The sequence below is a fragment of the Toxorhynchites rutilus genome, chromosome 3 (genome assembly GCF_029784135.1).
Source record: "Toxorhynchites rutilus septentrionalis strain SRP chromosome 3, ASM2978413v1, whole genome shotgun sequence".
NCBI classification, from domain to species: Eukaryota; Metazoa; Arthropoda; class Insecta; order Diptera; family Culicidae; genus Toxorhynchites; species Toxorhynchites rutilus.
The window spans coordinates 82,978,763-83,001,212 of NC_073746.1; the positions used below are offsets into that span (position 1 = coordinate 82,978,763).

General features: G+C 38.6%; 3 protein-coding genes across 4 annotated transcripts in view; 2 read left to right on the forward strand and 1 right to left on the reverse strand.

The window, feature by feature from the left end:
- On the forward strand, positions 1 to 2,230 carry LOC129774363 (tRNA (guanine(26)-N(2))-dimethyltransferase). 2 transcript variants are annotated; one of them, XM_055778094.1, is made up of 5 exons: positions 1 to 190; positions 262 to 508; positions 567 to 754; positions 811 to 1,890; positions 1,952 to 2,230. In XM_055778094.1, exons 2-5 carry the CDS (start codon positions 266 to 268, stop codon positions 2,106 to 2,108), a joined length of 1,668 nt encoding a protein of 555 aa, XP_055634069.1. In that variant the 5' UTR covers positions 1 to 190; positions 262 to 265; the 3' UTR covers positions 2,109 to 2,230. The 2 variants fall into 2 exon arrangements, with proteins under 2 accessions (XP_055634069.1, XP_055634068.1); XM_055778093.1 differs by having other exon boundaries at positions 184 to 508.
- The window catches only part of LOC129774374 (cilia- and flagella-associated protein 276), a 22,783-nt gene continuing 2,464 nt past the window's right edge, over positions 2,132 to 22,450 (forward strand). The window contains exon 1 of the mRNA XM_055778108.1: positions 2,132 to 2,490. Coding sequence (XP_055634083.1) covers positions 2,279 to 2,490 — 212 coding nt within the window. The 5' untranslated portion in view covers positions 2,132 to 2,278. The remainder of the gene's footprint in view (positions 2,491 to 22,450) is intronic.
- Positions 12,596 to 16,084, reverse strand: LOC129774365 (zinc finger protein 501-like). Its single transcript, XM_055778097.1, has 10 exons — positions 15,882 to 16,084; positions 15,271 to 15,710; positions 15,136 to 15,219; positions 14,997 to 15,080; positions 14,857 to 14,940; positions 14,718 to 14,801; positions 14,574 to 14,657; positions 14,435 to 14,518; positions 14,294 to 14,377; positions 12,596 to 14,238 (listed from the first exon to the last, which is right to left on the reverse strand). The coding sequence occupies exons 1-10, from the start codon at positions 15,902 to 15,904 to the stop codon at positions 14,090 to 14,092; spliced, it is 1,200 nt and encodes a 399-aa protein (XP_055634072.1). The 5' UTR covers positions 15,905 to 16,084; the 3' UTR covers positions 12,596 to 14,089.

Below are 22,450 nucleotides of genomic sequence, written 5' to 3' on the forward strand. Positions count from 1 at the left end.
GCTTCGCATACCCCGGGCAATTTACTGTAGAATGTTTCGAAAACTTGTTTTGGCTTTCGAAAGCAGTGAAAAAGGATCTGCATAGGGGCTACGAATTCGAGTTTGAGTCACTGTATGAAGCAGATTTTTATGCAGTCTCCATCTCCACTTGGACTGTCAGAAGAAACAACACGCATGGTATTGTTTACATGTGAGCATTTGTTAAACAGGTGGAATAGCGAAAGTGGCGATCGGTTGACGCGCTTTTTATATCCAAAACAGAATCATGAAGGCTAACGCTGAAGAGGAAAGCTTCAAAACCATTCACGAAGGAAGCGCAGAAATTCTAGTTGAAGAGCACGTCTTCTACAATCCGGTGCAAGAGTTCAATCGTGACTTGAGCATATGTGTTCTGTCTACGTTTTCCCGAATCGTTCAACGTGAAAAGTTGGATGCACAACGTAAGAAATGGAAGGAAGGGGAACCACCGTTGACGGAACCTGAGCTAGTAGCTGGCCAGAAATGCGAGGTAGGTTCACATAAATATCTCACTATAGTTGGCTAGTCGTATTCTACATTTTTATCAGCAAGGATTGAGGATTCTCGAAGCGCTATCGGCAACGGGATTACGCAGCATACGATACGCGAATGAAATTCCAGGCGTAAAGGAAATCATAGCGAATGATCTGTCCAAATCAGCTGTGGCATCGATCGAGAAGAATGTGAAGCATAATAAATTGGAACATTTGATCACTCCGAGCTTCAATGATGCGATGTAAATTTTTGGTATTAGTCTTTAAGTTACAACACTGTTTAACAATTATTCTCCAGGACGCTCATGTACACCTCAACACATCCGGACAAACGCTTCACGGCTATAGATCTCGATCCCTATGGTCATCCAACACGATTTCTGGACGGAGCAGTCCAATCAATAGACGATGGTGGTCTGCTTTTGGTCACTGCCACGGATATGGCCGTGCTAGCGGGGAATTCTCCGGAAGCATGTTATGTGAAGTATGGATCGGTTCCGCTGAAGACAAAAGCTTGTCACGAGATGGCGCTACGTATTCTGCTGAGATGTATTGAATCTACGGCAACTCGATACGGACGCTACATGGTTCCACTGCTCAGCATTTCGGCTGATTTTTATATTCGTGTTTTCGTGAGGATATTTACAGGCCAATACGCCTGTAAGAAAAGCAGTAGCAAGCAGTCGATGGTTTATCAATGTACCGGCTGTGAATCTTTCACGCTCCAGCCGTTAGGTGTTCTAAAGCCTAATCCGAGCGAAGCGAATCCGAATCAAATCAAATTCGCTACTCCTACGGGACCGTTCGTTTCTAGTCGTTGTGAACATTGCCATCATCAGCACCATATGGGTGGGCCCATCTGGTCTGATGCGTTGTATGACGAAGACTTCCTGAAGGAATTGCTAATAACGGTGGAGATGGATCAATTCAAGAAATTGGGCACAATCAGGAGAATCTACGGTACACTTTCCGTGATACGAGAGGAACTACGGGATGTTCCCTTATACTACACGCTGGATCGCCTCTGCGGCACGCTTAAACTTGAGGTCATTCCTATGATGAAGTTTCGATCGGCTTTGCTGCATGCTGGGTATCGTGTTTCATATTCCCACGCGTGTAAAACATCCATTAAAACGGACGCGCCGGTTTCAGTTCTTTGGGATATTCTACGATGTTGGTCCAAGCTGCGTCCCATCAAGAAAGAGCGCTTGATTGAAGGAACTCCAATCACTGCAATTTTCTCCAAGGAATCCAGCAAGGAATATAATCTGGAGGATATTCATCCCAGCGCTAACCCACCCAGTAGGAAGGAATCGCTTAGTAGATTCCCTGAGAATCCCGCCGCACACTGGGGTCCTGGGACACGAGCTACACTAATGTAAGTTGTTATTGCAACGCAAAAATAAAACTACAATTGATAATCATACATTTCGTTACAGGGTTAGTGACAATAAAATGCTCAAAAGTGTTCAAAACCAGAACAAACGGCGTAAAGGCCAGAAGGATCCAAAGCAAACCAAGGACACCGAATCGCCCAAGACGAAACAGCTGAAATCGAGCGAGGACAACAGCCAGAACGAAAGTGTTCACGAGTGAACTCATCGAAGTACACATGTGCAGGATTGAAACTGACAGGAGGTGATGAAATCGATCAAACAGTTGGAAATTTTTACAGTAGAATTTCGCGCTACTGTTTGTCGGTTCATCTCCGAATAAAATATAACAATTTTCGAAAAAAAAGAAAACGTTTTCATTTTGAAAGAAACATGTGGAAATCCTGCAGCTCCATCAAACGAGAGCGGAACGAGGATCACATTCCGAATATCGGGTGTGAGGGATGCTACTTGAAGGAACTGCCAGCACCACCAGATTCACATCCCTGCATGCATTGGTCTGCTGGATTGAGCCCGAATGAACGGGTATTTTATCATCAGACACTGAGTTCGGCACGTCGCGCTGCGAAGTTTGTGGTATTGGGGTGAGTCCATAACGTTTTTATGTTGATTTTTTTTCAAATTCGTTGATTTTTACCGAGTCTTTTCATCGCCTCAACGTCAAATTTTTAGTTGTATATACCGTTTTGTCTCATATTCCGAACACTTCATTTTTAAATGTAAATTTAAAAACTTTTACCGTGTACCGTTTTGTCACAAATTCCGAACACTTAGGCTTTGTTGACCATTAAACAGTGTCTCGTTACTCAAAATGGTACTCTTTCGCGAAATTAATTTGATTTTCAGATACAACCGAGACTTTTTTTTCATTTGAATACAATAAAATTGATTTACAAATAAACATTCATGATGAAAAACTAAAAATATGTCAGTCTCAAATTCCGAACAGCAAAAAAGCGAATGATATGTTCCTCGTATCTTTGGAAGTTAAGGTCCACAAAAGGGGCTGTCTACATATACCAGGTGACAATTTAAGAGGGTGGGGGTTGAGGCCTCGACCGATGTGCCCTCTATAAGACGATGTCCAGGTCCGAAGTTTTTGGAAACCGCTGACGACTTCATACGTCATTTCACGCAAAACCTGACTAAGAAAATCATTTTTACTCTAGTTGGTTTGTGCCTGCGACCTACGTTTTGCAAAAAAAAAGAGCTTACAAACATTCGTTAACAAATGGCCTTTTTATACTGTTGCTCCAGGAATGGATTGTCCTTGTCCCCCAATTTGCAACTATTTCTGTATTTATCTAAAAATAGTATGTTCAAACATCGTCTGTTCGGAATTTGAATCATGCGTCGAAACTTTCGAACACTACTTAAATGCTAATTTTAATGAAGATCTCTGTTCTCATTTGTTCATCCATGTATAGTAGATTCTTCTCTAGCACTTAACATTAAAACAGCAAACAAAATAGATAAAACATCTACAAAAAACTGAGAAATTCACGATGCTTGTTTTTTTACGGAATTTACTAAAGCAAACATTTTATCATTGGTTGTGACAGTGTTTGCAATTGCAATTGTTGTAACAGTGTTTGCAATTGCTTAGTATTATAAATTGTAGGCTGTATCGATATCTGTAAATGATGTTAAAATGATAAAACCCAAAGAATGTCAGGGTTTTTATTATTCAATTATTTATAACGTAAAAGTTTTTAAATTTACATTTTTTTACATCAGTTATCCAGAAATCAGAGATGGGATTTTTATCGTTTTGGAGTTATGGTTTTTCAAAGCAATTAAATTCAATCAGCCAAACTATTTAAAAAAAAGTTAGACTCAGAAAATTTGATTTCCCATGTTCCTATCTTCTTCTTCTTATATGGCACTAATGTTCCTAGTGGAACTTCGCCGTCTCAACGTAGTATTACTTGCGTAATTTTTAGTAGTACTTAGTTGAGAGTTCTATGCCAAATAACACACCTTAGAGGCATTCTGAAGTGGCAAGTTTCTAGAAAGTGACGACAGTGCAGAGGAAATATCCTTGACGAAATATTCCACCGACCAGAAGGGGAATCGAACCCGAACCCCCGGCATTTTAGGTTTTACGCTAACCACTCGGCCACTGTAACACACCAATGTTCCTATCTTCTGTCCAATAAGATACTGCAAACAAATGTTTTGTTAAAAAACCTGAACTTTCAAGAAAAAGTCACAGGAGGGTTGTGTCCGAGACACGACCGCATAGTTGACGTAGGATTCCGTTAGGCTATCTGTTGATTTTGGATATGTTTAAAGAGTTACATCGTTAAACTCTTTGATAAAGATTTGATGGCCCTGAAAAGGGCAATTTTGTTTAGTTGTCGGGTATTGTTTGTTCACTCCATCAGTGTTTACCGAGTGATGATGACAGAAGTATGGTAAGCAGTCGTTGGGTGGTGCGTATCAGATAGAAGATGCTGAAGTGAAATAAGATAAAACCTAACACTATATGTAGAGCATATGGGAAATCACGTTTTCAAATATTTCTTCACTTTTCAATTTTTTTTCGCCGCATGTACTTCCCTTGGGTGAAAATGAACACAATAAAACAGACAGTTTAAACCGAACGATATAAACAATATCTATATATATATATATATATATATATATATATATATATATATATATATATATATATATATATATATATATATATATATATATATATATATATATATATATATATATATATATATATATATAAATGGAGTGATGTCTGTCTGTCTGTCTGATTCTTATAGACTCGGAAACTACTGAACCGATCGACATGAAAATTGGTATGTAGGGGTTTTTGGGGCCGGGGAAGGTTTTCGTGATATTTTGAGACCCCTCCCCCCTCTCTAAGGGGGGGCTGCCATACAAATGAAACACAAATTTCTGCATTACTCGGAAATTAACCAAGCAAACGAAACCAAAGTTGGCATGTGAAAGTTTTAGGGTGCAATAAATGTTTCTATGATGGTTAGACAGTCCTTCCCCCACTCAAAGGGGGGGCTGCCATACAAATGAAACACAAATTTCTGCATTACTCGAGAATTAATCAAGCAAATGAAACCAAATTTGGCATGTGGAGGTTTTAGGATGCAATAAATGTTTCTATGGTGATAAGATACTCCTTCCCCCTCTCTTAGAGGGGGCTGCCATACAAATGAAACACAATTTTTTGCATTACTCAGAAATTAATCAATCAAACGAAACCAAAGTTGGCATGTGAAAGTTTTAGGGTGCAATAAATGTTTCTATGATGGTTAGACAGTCCTTCCCCCACTCAAAGGGGGGGCTGCCATACAAATGAAACACAAATTTCTGCATTACTCGAGAATTAATCAAGCAAATGAAACCAAATTTGGCATGTGGAGGTTTTAGGATGCAATAAATGTTTCTATGGTGATAAGATACTCCTTCCCCCTCTCTTAGAGGGGGCTGCCATACAAATGAAACACAAATTTTTGCATTACCCGAGAATTAATCAAGCAAATTAAACCAAATTAGGCATATGGAAACTTTAGGGTGCAATGAATGTTTCTATGGTGGTTAGATACCCCTCCCCCCTCTCTTAGGGGTGACTGCCATACAAATAAAACACACATTTCTGCATTACTCGAGAATTAATCAAGTAAATGGGCGGGACGAAGTTTGCCGGGTTAGCTAGTACAATATAAAAATGCCCCTCGACTTGCATATATTTGCAATGAAGATTTCCCCAAAACAAAGGTGCGTTTTGATGTCTTTGTTAGGGAACGCATTTCGGTGGGAACAAAAGCTCCCCTTGCTATCATGTATTTGCAATGTCGATTTCCCCCAGGCAGCTTAGTTGTGATGTTTCTGTTAGGGAACACACTTCGGTAGGAACAAAAATTCTCCCTACTTTCATGTATTTGCAATGTCGATTTCTCCCAGGCAGCTTGGTTTATATGTCTCTGTTAGGGAACCACCGCATGTGTCGCAATTTCGACCAATTAGAAGTGGATATTTCCGTCAGGATAGGGGTTGAGATTTTTCAATTGCTCGATAGTTAGTTTCATGACATATATTATTTTACTCAATATAAAAAATTGTTATGGAGTGCCCACATCGATTGACGCAAAAATTTCATCAATCCATCATGAAATTATTGAGCAATAAGCGTTTGAAATTGGACAATTTTCGATTTCCAATTTGTACCCCAATATGTTCCCGATAGACGTAATCCTACGTCAAAAATATAAAAAATATAGCGATATAATTTGATATATTGATCAATGTTCAAAAGTTGTGAATAAAAAAAAAATGCATTTTCGCTGTTCGGAATTTGAGACAAATGTGAACAAACATATTTTTAGTTTTTCACCATAAATATGTATTTGTAAATCAATTTTATTGTAGTCAAATGTAGAAGTCTCTATTGTATCCAAAAATCAAATTAATTTCGCCAAAAAGTACCATTTTAAGTAATGAGGCATTGTTTGATGGTCATCAAAGCTGTTCGTATTCGGAATTTGAGACAAAACGGTATTCGTTTAGGGAATCGAAGCAATATATTTTTCAGACAAATAAACAGGATCTAATTTAGTCAACAGTGGGTGGTGCGATAAGCTGTGCTCTAGGGATCGTTGAAAAATTTCCCATCGACCATTATTACATTTTTTCAGACAGTCTCAGCTTAATAGAGGCTATCCGTTCAATGAAAGTTGAGGGACACTCATCTTATTTCCTAACAAGAATAATGCAATTACTGATTGTTTTGGTTGAAAAATTATTCAAAATCACCTTAGCATCGCTTCCCTCCCATTGCTCAATTCCGAGGAGTGGAGCATGTGGAGTGGAGATTAGTTCGGTCGCTGGTTACACGCGATTATCCGTAGGGTCTCGACGTGTGCATGGTTCAAGGGATTGAATACAGGTCGTGATTGCATTGGCGTTATGTTTCGGTTTATGTCCAATCAATACAACCGAAATGCGCATCTTATCGCATCGGGCTCGCATTTGTCCTTTTTCGTCTAAGAATCTGTACCATCGAAAATATTGGCTGTAAGAAGAAAATATTTTATTAGATTGAAAAAAAAAACTGATTCATTTACTACAAACACTACATTCACATTTGCAAATCGTTCGTGTGTTTGATGATGCCTATACATAGCCACTATGTTTAATCAATTTTTTTGATCTCAAAATAACGTTCATGGCATCGTTGCTGAGCCGATTTAGAAACTTATTTTTGTTTTGATTACATTCAGAAAAAAATTGCCGAGGAGTGAGGCATAGTTTCTAAAACTGTGACTTCCTTTCGAGGTAATTTTACCTTTAGGGTACGGAATTCATTCTCTTGTATATTCCCATCGTAGAACCCTGAAACGCCTCTGACGGACGAATTTCGTCCTTATGAGAAAGTGATCGAATATTGCATTGTAAATGCTCTTATGATCTCAGCAACTCCAAGTGATACTGCGGCGTAAAAGTCGCTATGTACCTTAATGTTGCTTTGTTCAAATGTGAGAAATTTCACAGGCGGAAAAAATCTGTACCAATATGACCTTTTTGACGAAAATCTGTACTCTGTACCGTACGGAATCTGTTTGAGGAAATTAAATAAAACTGCAGACAATGGGCTTTATTCCCGTTTCTACTTCACGATGAAAGCGAAATGAAGTGTATCCGCGATTATAACGGTACGGTGTCGACATCTGGATACGAAATTAGTTTTCCACTGAAACTTATCATTATAAAAACAAATATCTTCAGATATAATTTTTGCAATATTTTATTTTACCACATGAAGAAAACAAAGTTTTCCATTGGCATTGAACACGAATTTGATACGGAGAAGTTAATTTTCATTCATAATTTCTATTTGAAAGGTGTTCATTCTGCCTGAAAACCTATTATTATCTTTGACGCTTCACTACCTCGTAAAACATAGTTCAATGGCGTGCCGTTAATTTCGTTTTCACCGTGAAGTGGAAACGGGAATAAAGCCCAATTTCTGTAATTTTCCTTATAAAATTCGAAATGCGTCAAAATGACGCGTCCCGTAAACCTAGTGTTAAGGGTATGCCAATATAGGCAAACCTTTTTATGTGAGGAGGACCGCACAAAAAAAATCTCATAAGAAAAATCGTACAGAACTCTAAAAAACCGTGTTCGGTGTATAATTTGAATTTTTTTGTGCGGTAGATAAGGATCACATAAAAAAGTTTTCCAAAGAAAATAACTCAAAGCGATGGGACAGCTTGCCTTTTCGGTTGCGCATGGCTGTGTTGTGCTTTGCATGTCGTTGCACGTGGAACCTTTTTTTTATTTTTTTTATCCCATTTGTTTATTTTATTAGGCTCATTTAGCAATTCAGCTGTAACAGAGCCGAATTTATTCGTGTACATTTTTATCTAACGATAATTTTGTTGTATATTATACAGTAGCCATTTTTGGCGTAAGAGTATGGCCATGTTCTCACTGCAGCGGGGCGTCAACGTGGCGTGAGCGGGACGTGTTCACTTCTCGGCACGATATTTTAATTCACTTAATTGCACCGCGCCAGCGGCGTGTCTTCGGCGTGTTCTATGAAAATTGTCAATGTGTGTTTTTGAATGAAATAATGAAAATTGGTTTATTTTTCAATATTCCAACATCCGGCTAAAAAGTCGGAGGGTGAAAAACCTAATAAATAAAAAAAACAAAAAAATATGTCACTACCACAAACAAACATATGCTAGAGAGAAGCGCAAAAGTACAAATATCGCCGGCGTGAAGTGCTTTCGTTTGCACAGCAGCCACACGTCAAAACCACACTCACGACACGTCAGCTTTGTGTGAACACATCGGTAAGAAGACACACGATTAACCGTAAGCGTCACACGCCCCGCTGCAGTGAGAACAAGGCCTATTCCTATCTTATCGATACACATTTTTATCTATTACACAGTAGCCATTTAGGCGTAAGAGTATTCCCATTCTATCGATACACATGTCGCCTATATTCGGCGTGAGAATATTCCTATTGTTCGAATTTTCACAGTTTGTACCATATACAGAGGAACTGTTGATTTGAGGTTTCCATTGTTGGGTTATTAATAGTATCAATTACCGATTATCCAAGATTACCTTAGCATGGGTTCCCTCTCATTGCTCGATTCCGGGGAATGAGAAAGCGGACTCGCTAGCTAAGGTGGGCGCTTCAGAAGGCACACTTTTTGAAAGGCAAATTGCTTATAACGATTTTGTTCACATTCCTCGTCAGGACACACTCGTTAGTTGGCAGCGCATGTGGAGTGAAGATGAGTTCGGTCGTTGGTTACACACGATTATCCCTAAGGTTTCGACGAAAGCTTGGTTTAAGGGATTGAATGTAGGTCGTGATTTCATTCGCGTGATATCTCGGCTTATGTCCAATCACTACAACCTAAACGCGCATCTCTATCGCATTGGGCTCGCAGTATCCGGTTCCATGCTGCTCGCTCTCAGCTCTCTAGAGCACTGAGAGCAAAAGGCAGACAATCGGATATCCCCGTCCGGGATATCTTAGGTAGCCGTGATCCTGATCTTCTGCTTCATCTATACCTGTTCCTCAGAAACGCCGATGTCAACGTTTAATGATGTTTCCTTCGTTGTGTCCCTGTTTCATATCCCTCCTATCCGATCTATAAACTTTTACTTTGTCGCGGCAATAGATACACACACTCTTTACAGATACACGGGCCAAAGAGTGCAGTCTACTGATCATTCAACAAGAGCCAAAGGTTGTACCGATCATGACAACTCTACACGAGCTGATGTTTGCGCCGGCTAGTGACCATTCTATCCTGGATTCCTCGAGAAGACGCACCACGTTAGATATGAGGTACAGACTAGGGGGGCGTTGCTGATTAATGGTCAGCTGCATCCCAATAGGAAGTATCCCGTGTCGGGCACAGGTACAGAGCATTGAAGACAGCAACATCACAATTACGAAAACACTTGTAATACTAACCTCGAGCCAACCGCGAGTAATCTGTTACATATTACTAACATAGTTATAAGGCAAACATTGTCGAAATATTGAACTCCCGGCCCCGTCAGGTTGACGCCATATGAGCCTTAATAAAAATATATATTTTGGATAAAAAAAAAAAAATTACCGATGCAGCAGACCGTAATGTAAGCGGTAATGGACTGGGATTACCGTCACATGATGATTGTTGCGTATGCTTTTTTCGCACTGAAATGCATATAAAACATCGACATACATGTTTCTCTGCTTTGCGATGGGACAGTTTGCCTTTTCGGTTGCGCATGGCTGTGTGCTTTTAGTTGCATGTTGAAACTTGTTGCTGTTAGAAATTATGTCATGCGCAACTTAGGATGGGAATGATTTAAAAAGTGGATAATTTAGACGCAAATATGCTTTTTTTCGGATATTTTTTTATTGTTCGTTGATAAGATTTGTAAGATTTGTGCTACGCCGACTTCCATGGTCAAGCCCTAACAATTTGCCTCTATTTGCAGAGATGTGCAAATAGACTACAAACGCTATCAAGTCGACGAGACTTTTTACAGAGACCATTTGTTTTTAACGATATTCGTCATTATATTGACTGCAGTAGTCTGCTACAGGACATCAGTTTTCACGCTCCAGCCCGCTAGCTTCGCAATATTCGCCTTTTATGAATTCGAGGACACCGTACTGACTATGCCTAAAATAGCCCACTCGACAGATGCTGCAGACTATTCAATGACGTGTGTAGTTATTTTGATTTTGACGTTAATAGAGTAGTTTTAAAGAATAGCATTAAGTGTCTATAACTAATCTGTGTGACTTTGTGTGAAAGATGTCGATAAATAAATAATTTTTTTTGCTCGAATATATATACACGAAATTCTTACCCAGCCTAAACCTGTAAAGGAGAGAAAAGATCTCCCTTTCCCTTTCAGATAACCGAGATCGCGTCTGGTTATCTGCCTGCCATAAAATTGTACCCACTTGTTTTGTGCGGTCCTACTCCTATCTGCCATCGTGGGAATTTTCCTATGCCTATTTCTCATCTTCCACTACACCACGCCACGCCACTTTCTTCTAATTTTGTGCGTCATAAATTATGCGCCGCTTATCGCTTAAACACATGCATTTAGCTTCCTATTCTTTCTCTGCCCTTCGCGCTCATGCGATAAAGAGCGAGACCAATTTTATCACCTCTCGGTTGGCCCACACTGCGTTCTCGCCTTAGGTCTCATCTATACAACTCTTGCTTGGGTTGAGTCGTAAAACTCTGGCGCTCTTATCTTTTGGAAGCTAAGGAAAGATGGAGATGAGACACAAATAGTTCCCTTTGCTGGCACTGATTACATTTGGTAAGTAAATGCGCCTGTTGCGCTTCATATTTATTATGCGCATGTTTGCGCTTCAATTTTCCATATTTTATTATTTACTAGCTAACCCGGCAAACTTCGTCCCGCCCATTTACTTGATTAATTCTCGAGTAATGCAGAAATTTGTGTTTTATTTGTATGGCAGCCACCCCTAAGAGAGGGGGGAGGGGTGTCTAACCACCATAGAAACATTCATTGCACCCTAAAGTTTCCATATGCCTAATTTGGTTTAATTTGCTTGATTAATTCTCGGGTAATGCAAAAATTTGTGTTTCATTTGTACGGCAGCCCCCTTTAAGAGAGGGGGAAGGAGTATCTTATCACCATAGAAACATTTATTGCATCCTAAAACCTCCACATGCCAAATTTGGTTTCATTTGCTTGATTAATTCTCGAGTAATGCAGAAATTTGTGTTTCATTTGTATGGCAGCCCCCCCTTTGAGTGGGGGTATCTAACCACCATAGAAACATTCATTGCACCCTAAAGTTTCCATATGCCTAATTTGGTTTAATTTGCTTGATTAATTCTCGGGTAATGCAAAAATTTGTGTTTCATTTGTACGGCAGCCCCCTTTAAGAGAGGGGGAAGGAGTATCTTATCACCATAGAAACATTTATTGCATCCTAAAACCTCCACATGCCAAATTTGGTTTCATTTGCTTGATTAATTCTCGAGTAATGCAGAAATTTGTGTTTCATTTGTATGGCAGCCCCCCCTTTGAGTGGGGGAAGGACTGTCTAACCATCATAGAAACATTTATTGCACCCTAAAACTTTCACATGCCAACTTTGGTTTCGTTTGCTTGGTTAATTTCCGAGTAATGCAGAAATTTGTGTTTCATTTGTATGGCAGCCCCCCCCTTAGAGAGGGGGGAGGGGTCTCAAAATATCACGAAAACCTTCCCCGGCCCCAAAAACCCCTACATACCAATTTTCATGTCGATCGGTTCAGTAGTTTCCGAGTCTATAAGAATCAGACAGACTGTCACTCCATTTTTATATATATCGATAGATTGCCGGCCCTGCTATTTAAGCTGGGTCCGTAACAAATGGATTCAGGTACCATTTAACACATTAAGGACCGCACGTTTTGGGGCAAACTTGAACGCTTCATTTGTTCGGATTCTACAAATGAGATCGTTTACTTCGGTGTGGATGAGACGAAGGCAAGCCATTGGTGCCATCGGTGGGCTTTGTTAGATTCAAACCAAGGATCTAACCATCAAGTGTAGAAAACACGGGTTGTTTCATGATCCATCCGTAACAGACGGAACGCGAAACACGAGAAAACTCGTGAGCGGCCGAATGTGTTAAGAAGTAAAAAAAGTAAGTGTTTCTTCATGGTTTTTTTTATTTTCTCTCAAAAATGCATGATAAACTTGATTGTTTCTGTCTACCAAATTAAAGCTCTCAAATCGCTGCACAATTTCTTTCTTTGACATTACATACTTTCGCTGTAATTTTATTTTATGTGCATTAACTCATTAACGACCAGCTGAAATATTGAACAGCAATTTTGATAATTTTTATGTCTTTGGAAAGCCACTACATATATGGTAACGTTTCTGGACCAACTGATAGCTTAGTATATTAGTTACAACCAGAGTTGCAAAATCTCACACTCACTTTACTGACAGCGCAAGATATTGAGACAACATCAAAATCAAGCACCAATTCCCCTGCAGTTCATGACAAATGAACCAAACTTAATTCCATGCAACCGACACTCCGTCACGTGGAACATTTGGTTTTTGCATTATTCCCCACACTCATTCGTTCCACTGTCTCACTGAGAATTTACGCCCGAAATTTTCATACGCATCTTCGATCAGCTGACAGTGGAAGGGAACAAAATTCCATACAAGGAAATATCATCTCACTGACACCGCGTCAGACGTTTAAACGCGTGTTCGTGTGTGTTTTCCTAGTATGTTTCTAGCCCCGGTCCCATTTTTGTGCCGCTTATTGCACACACATCGATGGGCAACGGCACATTTGAGTGCTGAGTTTATGGGTGTATGACCAACGAAAATTTCACCAGGACGTAATGAAAGGTGATATTTTCGGCTTGAGCATTCACTGACATCGAGAATGAACTGATATTTCTGTTGATGGAACGAAAACTATATCAAAACAAACGAGATGGTGAGCCAGCGGTCATAGGCACAGCGGCACCGCGATAGAAAGAAGTGAAGAATGCCGGTGGAGATATTTTGCACTGATAAAAATTGCTTTCCGATTTCAACATGTTCTTTCGAAATTTTGCATCCTTGGTTACAACTCACCATCAATTGAAATTTATTTTTCAAAAACTTTAATTGGCAATTCGGTTTTAGTTAACTATGTGTGTAAAATGCATAACCTAACATAAACTAACAAATGACAGAACCCAATAAAATGGAAAAATATGTAAGCTTTTCTATAATAGTACTCTGATGAAAGAACACACATTGTGGTATAGGATAAGGATGTCCGATTGATCTTCCTACAGGGAAAAAATACATGTTTTGGCCAGTGATTTTTTGATTATTAGAATTTTGGTCGTTCCCCGGAAATGGAAGATTGAAAAAAAAATTCTTGAACATTGGTGCTTCTTGAATGCCAATAATCAATATTACACCAATGGCTTTCGTCAACAAAATTAGTTTTTACAGCTTGATCGTTAGTGGGTTAAAAACCACGAATTCTACTCCACTGTGTCCACATTGACATATTTGCGGTGAGTAACCTAACACACGCAATCATCTAGTGATGCGTGATTACTGCGAAATATGTATCTGGTTCCACGTGTAGAATCAAGACCCCAATCAGAGCTATTTGCTTCTTCAGCATCCAGTTAGCTCTTCCTTTAGGGTAACCTGGGATTCCTGTCCCGGGCCGCTTGTGTCATCACCGTGTGTATTTAGATGTCTTTTTAGCGTTGAAGAATGCATGAATGTTTTGGGACAATGTGGACACGAATAGGGACGTTCACCTGCGAAGGAGTTATCCTGTTTAGTTACTCATCGTAGAGCAGCATTCTTACCTACCCGTATGATTTCGAATGTGCCGCTTTAACGTTACAGCATCCGCAAACGCCTTGGGACAGTGCGGACAAGAATAGGGACGTTCACCTGCAGATGATAAAAAAAGTGGTGCATGGTTTATTACAGAAAAACATTTTTACCAACCCGTATGAGCTCGAATGTGCTTCTGGAGCGATTCAGAGCGCGTAAATGCTTTGAGACAATGTGGACACGAATAGGGGCGTTCACCTGTGAAATGAATACTCTATTGAATTAGTCATTGTATGGAAACATTTTTACCAACCCGTGTGAATTGGAATATGAAACTTCAGCGTTGTAGCATCCGCAAACGCCTTCGGGCAGTGTGGACAAGAATAGGGGCGTTCACCTGTAAAAAAAAAAGAAAAATTCTCGTGAATGGTTCATCACAGTAAGATATGTTACTCACCTGTATGAGCTCGAAAGTGCTTTTGAAGCGATGAAGAATGCATAAAAGTTTTGGGACAATGTGGACACGAATAGGGACGTTCACCTGCAAAGAAATTACCCTGTTGAAATAGTCATTGTAGGATAACATTTTTACCAACCCGTATGAGTTCGAATATGCCGCTTCAGCGCTGCAGGATCCGTAAATTTATTCGGACAGTGTGAACAAGAAAAGGGACGTTCTCCTGCAAGAAAAATACTCCTGGCGAATGGTTCATTACGGTAAAATATACTAACCAACCTGTATGAGTTCGAATGTGCTGTTTAAGGGCTGAAGGATTCCAGAACGCTTTCGGGCAATTTGAACAAGAATAGGAAGGATTATCTGCAAAGGAATAATTCTCCTGAATGGTTTGGTGAAGAGAACTTTTTTAACCAACCCGTATGACCTCGAACGTGTAGTTTGAGCCTGTATTTTGAGCAAAACATTTTTTCACACTTTTCACATTTAAGCGATTTCTTCCCTGAAACAGATTGTCAGTCAATGTTTACAGAAAAAAACATCACATTCTCACCCGAGTGTAGCCGTGTGTGATCTTCCTTCATCAAACCTTCGTCTTCTTCGTTCATTTCGCTTATGACGAATATCTCTCCTTTTTCCCCTTTGATGTGCATTTCGGCTTCCTGTTCAATTGATCTAAAGTCCACTATTGTGTCCGTTTTAAAAACGTTATCACTATCCGACAGGTCGTGGTCATCAATCATTAACTCTGGCTCCATCTTGATGTCAGCCGGTTTGGCGGTGGACAAAATTTGGAAGCAACTCTCGGGGATGCAGTGGGCGATTATAAACTCTTGGCGGCATTTGCCACACGTAGGATAACTGCTCAACTGGGGAGATAAACTGCTGAACTTTTGCAGGATAGTTTTTAGCTCCTGCTCTTGAAGATGAGTAGGGACCAGTGCGTGACGGAAATCTTCATTGCATATATCAGTACAGAAACTGCATCGGTCACTGAAATGGAAGTCGTTAAGAGCTATCGAAGCATGCAAGAACTCTTCCTAAATCTTAGAAATCCAAGATGAAAACAGTGCTTCGGAAAATATGATTTATGCAGGAAAGTTGGATAGTAATCAACTTGTGAGGGATGTATTTTGCACTGAAAAAGCATCACAATAAACTTACAGGTTGTTGCTAACAAACGCCATCTCATTCCTCCAGCAAAATTGTGTTTATTCAAATGAATTCGAAGCACAAAACTGTTCAATTGCTAATTAAATTACAGCCTTGGAACTCCATACAAATCACTCATTGAAAAGTGAATCCTTTTTCTGGGTTTGTTTACATCTGAGACGAGACCAGACAACAGTGGGACCGATTCCCGATAAGTTAACTGTCAAACTCAGACCAACAGTTCTTTGGTCCCAACGTACTTAGACAGTAACCAGGTATACTATAAGATTCTTCGCGTTGGTGTTGGTGAATAGCATGTAAAATTGTCTGAATTTGTATGAATGATTTCATTTTTTTGTAAATTGGTGAAAAATGGATATACAGTGATACAAACTCGTGTTCGTATCCCACCATGCAGATAAGTTCGTTTTAAGTAAGTTTTCGGAACATTCTATTTATATAAAGTGTCATAGTGCCTGGTTCTCGAATACACTTCACGGTGGAAACGAAATAAACGGCACGCCATTGAACTACGTTTCACGAGTTAGTGAAGTGTCGAAGATAATAATGAGTTTTCAGGCAGAATGAGATCTTTTCAAATAAAAAATCATTAATGAAAATTAACTTCTTCGTATCAAACTGGTGTTCAATGTGAATGAAAAACTTTGTTTCCTTCATGTGATATAATAAATGTCATACGAAATTTCATCTGAAGATAATTTGATATCATAATGATAAGTTTTAGTAGGAAACTAATTTCGTATCCAGATGTCGACGCCGTACCGTTGTCATCGTGGATACATTTAATTTTGTTTCCACCGTGAAGTGTATTCGAGAATCAGGCCCATAGTGTCTTATGAGAGTGAAAAAGTTCGCTACCTGTTTTCAGAGTAATGGTTTTTTTCCTCTAAAGAATAATGAATGAATAATGAATTTTTAAGGATAAAAAGAATAATGAATGTATGTGCGAATGTCAGTGTCTTAGAATATCAACAAATATTCACGAGTAACGAATATGATTTTATTTCAGTCTAAAACGAGTTCATTTTGTTCATATCGCTGATGCATGAACAAATTTGCTATAATGAATGAATTGAATGGGGTTCATAATTTCGCTGTTATTTATACTTTGAATATCAAAAGTAACAAACTGATATTCGTCACATTCGAAACGATATACGTTTTGGCATTGATTTTGAGTCAAAATTCAAAAATAAAAAAAATAGTTGAGCTTAGCGAAGATGATTTTTTTCAACACTGGCGAATGTATGAAAATTTACTCAAACTCATATTCGTACGGTGGTTGAAGTTCAAATTCGATTTCGGAGGAATTGATCAATTTCAGAATTCCATCTTCAATTTGGTAACTCTTGTTCATTGCAACTGTCTTTAGCCGTTGTCTACGAGTTTTTTTGTGTATTCGAAAGGAACATTCTCCCATTAGTTCATCAAGTAGTTTCAAGTTGTTCAAGTAGTTTTTAAAACCTTTTGTTTTTTGAAAATCTGATGATTTATAACTTATCTACCCATATTTCTCCGAATTTCTGCGAACTTTATGTGCCAAGTACTACATTCGCCATTCTTAGAGAAATAAAAAGTATTCTTCTGAAAACAGATAGCAAACCTTTTCACTCTCATAAGACACTATGACTTTATCTAAATAAAATGATCGGAAAGAATAGCGAAAAGACATCTACATAGTGGGGTACAAACACGAGTTTGTAGCACTGTATATTTCTCCCTAAAAAGCCTCATATTTGATGTAGAAATATGTGTATTATATGTGTTCACAATCAGGGCCCGAATCCCTCTCACATGAATCTTGTTACCCGCGGACATAATCTTATTTTTTCGTCCATATAAACAATAACTTTGTCATTGAAACATTTATGGATGCATGATACATGATACATGATCTTCAAAAAGGCCCCGAGTTATTCAGCCCTGAAAAAACAAAAAAAGTATTAAGATTCGTTGAAGGGCAACACAGAAAAATCTTAACGGAAAGAATAAATTACCTGAATGTTACCATGAGGACCCAACGCGTCATTGAGCTTCCGATCATATTCGTGCAATCCACAACTCCTTAGTGGTCAAATTTACTCCCTTTTACTAGCTAACAGCATGCAATCGGATATGTTTTTGTTTATATTCGAGGAAAACTTTTCGTAAGTTTTATTAATAAAATTTCGTTGATACGCACATATTCCTCTATATCCTCAATTCGCACTTCCATATCATAGGAGAAATCATTAGTAACGATTGATAAACTTGAATCGTTCCTGTAACTTTATATTAATTTCCCGGAGGAGCATTTATTTGTTCGACACTTTTGATAAGCAAAATTCACGCGCTTTCTCTTTTATGACTTTATAGATAGTTATGACTTTTTAGATAGACTCATGAACAAAATGCCGTGATTCTGCACACTATTTTATCTGAGTGAGTAATAAGTTCAAATAGTTCGCCTGTAGTATATGTCAAATCACGTTGATTTGATTTAATACGGATCTATGCATTCTCCCAAAAATGGTATATATGATGATTTTTTTTTGGTAAATACTACCAATGAATAGTCATTTATTCGTACATATTACGAGATCACAATGATAAACAAATGTCAAACCAGTCAGTTTAACCCAGTACAAGCCGTCGGCTCAACGTTGGTCTCACATATATTCTAAACATGTTATGTTAACCCAACCTTTATGAATGTATTGTAATGAATTTATTTAGTAATTTTTGAGTTATTGTATGCACCGAGGCGCCTAGAAGTATTCGCGTCATCGAAGGTACGGTGTCGCCACCTATGAAAGTTTCGCGTGTGAGTGAAAAATATGTAAACAAACCGTTGCATATTTTCTCTGTAATTAATATACTGATTTCTCGAAAACTTGTACCGTGTTTATCTTACAATTAGTGGAAATTGTTGAAAAATAGTTTTTCTTAGCTGTTTCGATGCTCCGAACCAAAATTTATTGTCATTTAGTAGTGAAAAAAAACCGTTGAAGTACACCCTCTGTCAATCTACCTGCGAGAGAGGTAAACCGAATTAATGAAATTTGATATAAAAATATCCGCTTAGTGTTCATAAAATACCTAAAATACAAAGATCTGGCTTCTATTCAATCAGTGCTCTAATATTTTTCAAAATATTTTCCTTAGAACGTGTGAAATATGGACGTCAAAAGCTGCGCAAATTGTCCGGAGAACATGCAAGTCGGACGAAATTTGCTTGAAGCTGACTCCGAACAATCTGCAAAATTCAAAAGCCGTATTGTTTGTGTCGTCCCCGGATGTAAGCAGAGATATCGCCCGGAATTTCTTTTCATGCCTTCCCTTCGAAAACGGACAAATCGCGGTATCTAGACTGGATTCAACGACTACTGCTAAAGATAGAACCTACAAAAACCTCCCGTATTTGTAGCCTCCATTTCACCGTGTCGAACTTCTACTCTCCAAGTATTCACATTCACATTTTCGCACTTTTGAAAAAGTGTGAAACAGTCCAACTTGGTGCAAAATGTGCAATAATAAAGAAATAAAATAAAACATACTTAAACAAATGATACAAAACAGCCATGACGTGTTTGCACTTCCCTTTGCCAGCTTTACAGGAACACGAAAACAACCATTTGGAGAAGGAGATTTTCGTACGAATTTTTATTGTATGGTGTTCCGAGCTGGAGATGATGACTAAAGGCAGGACGAGAAAATACTGAAGCCTTCATCGTGAACTTCTTCAACACCAACTTATAAAAGATGTCCAGCTTTGAATACTCTTTCGCCTTCGACGACTAAACGGCTTCCACCCGCAGCGTAATCGAACACATCCGCAAATTCCACAGCCACGTAGCAGGGTTCATTTTCTCCGACTGATGGCTCCTGATAATGCATGAAACAAGGTCACAGAAAAACACTTATAAGTTAAATTCAGCTTAAGCAACGGCAAAGTTTTTTTTACTGCATAAGGAAAACTCATTTTCCAACCGTTTGGAAGATAAATTTTGCACACAATTATTAATTTTTATTAAAATTTAGTATCCTGAAAGTTACTTTTTCACAAGTAAAGACAGTGTCCTTTGGATGCGGTAAGAAAACGTTTTCTCCTGCAGTAAATTTATGTGATTTAACTAAATTAGCATCCTAGAGGATAGTTCTTTCGATACATACTCACCATTACGAAAATTTCTGCAAAAAACGCTAAAAACGGTGCGTTTAAAAATCACATTCTTTTTTCAATTCTTTGTTGACATTCGCTTCACGCACACAAGCTGTCAAATTCAGCTTCGTAGTCGCGAATATCCTAAGGTGGACCAACTTGCTAAAAGCACTCTTCAGCCATCTTGAAAGTCTACTGTGTTTTGTTTGTAAACAAAACACAATACGCTAGTGCCCAAGCTCGCTCGTGATCAGTCTGTTTCTTCCACGCTTCAAGCAAATAATTCCCCTTCTGCTTTCTTCCGCACTGTTTTCATATACCGCTCCTCTACCAACTTAGTGACGAAACGGCCTCACCTTAGGATATACTTCTAGGCGCCTTGGTATGTACCTTAACACATTGAGGACCGCACGTTTTGGGGCAAACTTGAACGCTTCATTTGTTCGGATTCCGTGAGTGAGGGTCGTTCAACTGTTCAAATCTGTTGGATCTTCATCGAGTTAAATCGTGAGGAACGCACGCCAAATCATTTTTATTCTTATAGATATACACAATTTGCTTAAAAAATGACTTTCCAATTTTCCAACTTCCAATAAAATTTGCTAAGAACCAACATACTTAATGGTTTTCATAACTTTTTTGAAGTATACACCTGATACAGACTGTTTAGATCCGTTGCTCCTTCTTCGAGTTATCGCGTAATCATTTTTATTAAGGCAGTATTCTAGTCTAAAAATTTGAAAGAAATCGAAAAATTTTTTCTTCATATTTCTGGAGTTTAGGCATTCAAGAATATACCCTAGAAGGGACTTCGAAAATCCTATTATTTACCGAATTAGAGTCATTTAAGTGATGTGATATCTAACCTGGTACGGCCATAACAATGAACTTCAAACGCGTTTTTCTCGAAACTAGTTTTTTCAAACTGGTGTAGGATAACACGGGGTGAGTTGGACATATGGGGTGATTTGGACCATCCCATTATCTCAAAAAGTACGACTCAACTTGGATTTTTTATAATGTCATCTTCTTTCATTAATGAACCGTATGTAACTAACGTGCAGTAAAGTTCTGTTCGCCTACAGAAGAGGAACAATTTGATGCAGCTAAACTGTAGGTTTGATTACAATAAATTAAATTAATTGCATTTTAATTTTTGCATGTTGTGTGGGGTGACATGGACACGTTTTTGTGGGGTGAATTGTTCCTACAGATTTGAGGTTTTTCTTTGGTCTAATTGATTCCAGATGCCGCTGAATTACAAAAAGAGGATAGGCAGACAACGTTGAAAGAAGAAGGAGCTTGAAAGAGCAACGCAGGTCATCAAGAACGGATATTTTTTGACCAAGCATCGAAAGTGTTTGAAAATGCTCGAACAACAGTGAAAAAAATCCATGCAGAATTCGAGATGGTCTAAATCCAATTTTTCTGGTCTGGAATATGGCCAATACACCTGGTATCGATCCCAGAACACTGTTACTGATTGTAACATTATCCCAAAATACTTTACATAAACATAAGTATGTTTTTTTTCGATGAAACACACACTGGACCAAATCACCCCACATCAAATTTTAATGTCCAAAAATCATCTCTTTTATTTTATAACATATTTGGTAGATTGAAGCTTTATATAATGATTAAACATTATTTATTGAGAGAAAACAAGTGTAGCTCAGTATACAATGTGACATTTTTTATTTAGACCGTATTGGTTTGGAAATATTAGGCGATTTGCTTAGGTGGTCCAAATTCCCCCCTTTTCCCCTACATGATATCTCAAGTTCTACTGAACCGATTCATGTCGAATTTATGTGGATACAATCTGCAGGCATCTCTCTATCGCATGAACCTCTAAAAAATAATATTTTTTAAATTTTACTATTTTAAAAAAATTGGGAAATGTTAGAAAAAAAGTTTTAAATTTCATTTTATTTTTCAAAAGGCCGCCACTTTGTCAAAAAAGATGATTTTGACTTGTCCGAGGTTCATGGCATAGCGGCATCTTTACTGATTCAGAATCTGCTCAATTTTTTTTCAGATAACCAGAAGAGCTGGAATCGTGTACGCCAGGCACAACTTTTCATCTCCCATATAAGCAGACGATGATATTGAATTCTTTTCAATCTCAACCTTTTCTCTACGGGCGTCGTCTATAGGCGACATCCGCTCGACGACCTGTGTGTACGAGTGTCGTCTATAGACGACATCAGGGTGATACTGCACATTGATCACACCAGCGCGATATGAATACTTTTCAGCGCAATGCTTCGTACAGCGGTAGCACTCCTGCGGAGCACACTGCCGTAGTGAAAGGGTTAAAAGTTGACTTATGTGCAACACGGTTAATGAGAATCAATCTTATATATGGATTCTCCCACGAAAACCACAGTCGCCGTACCAGTGTAACCTGAACCAA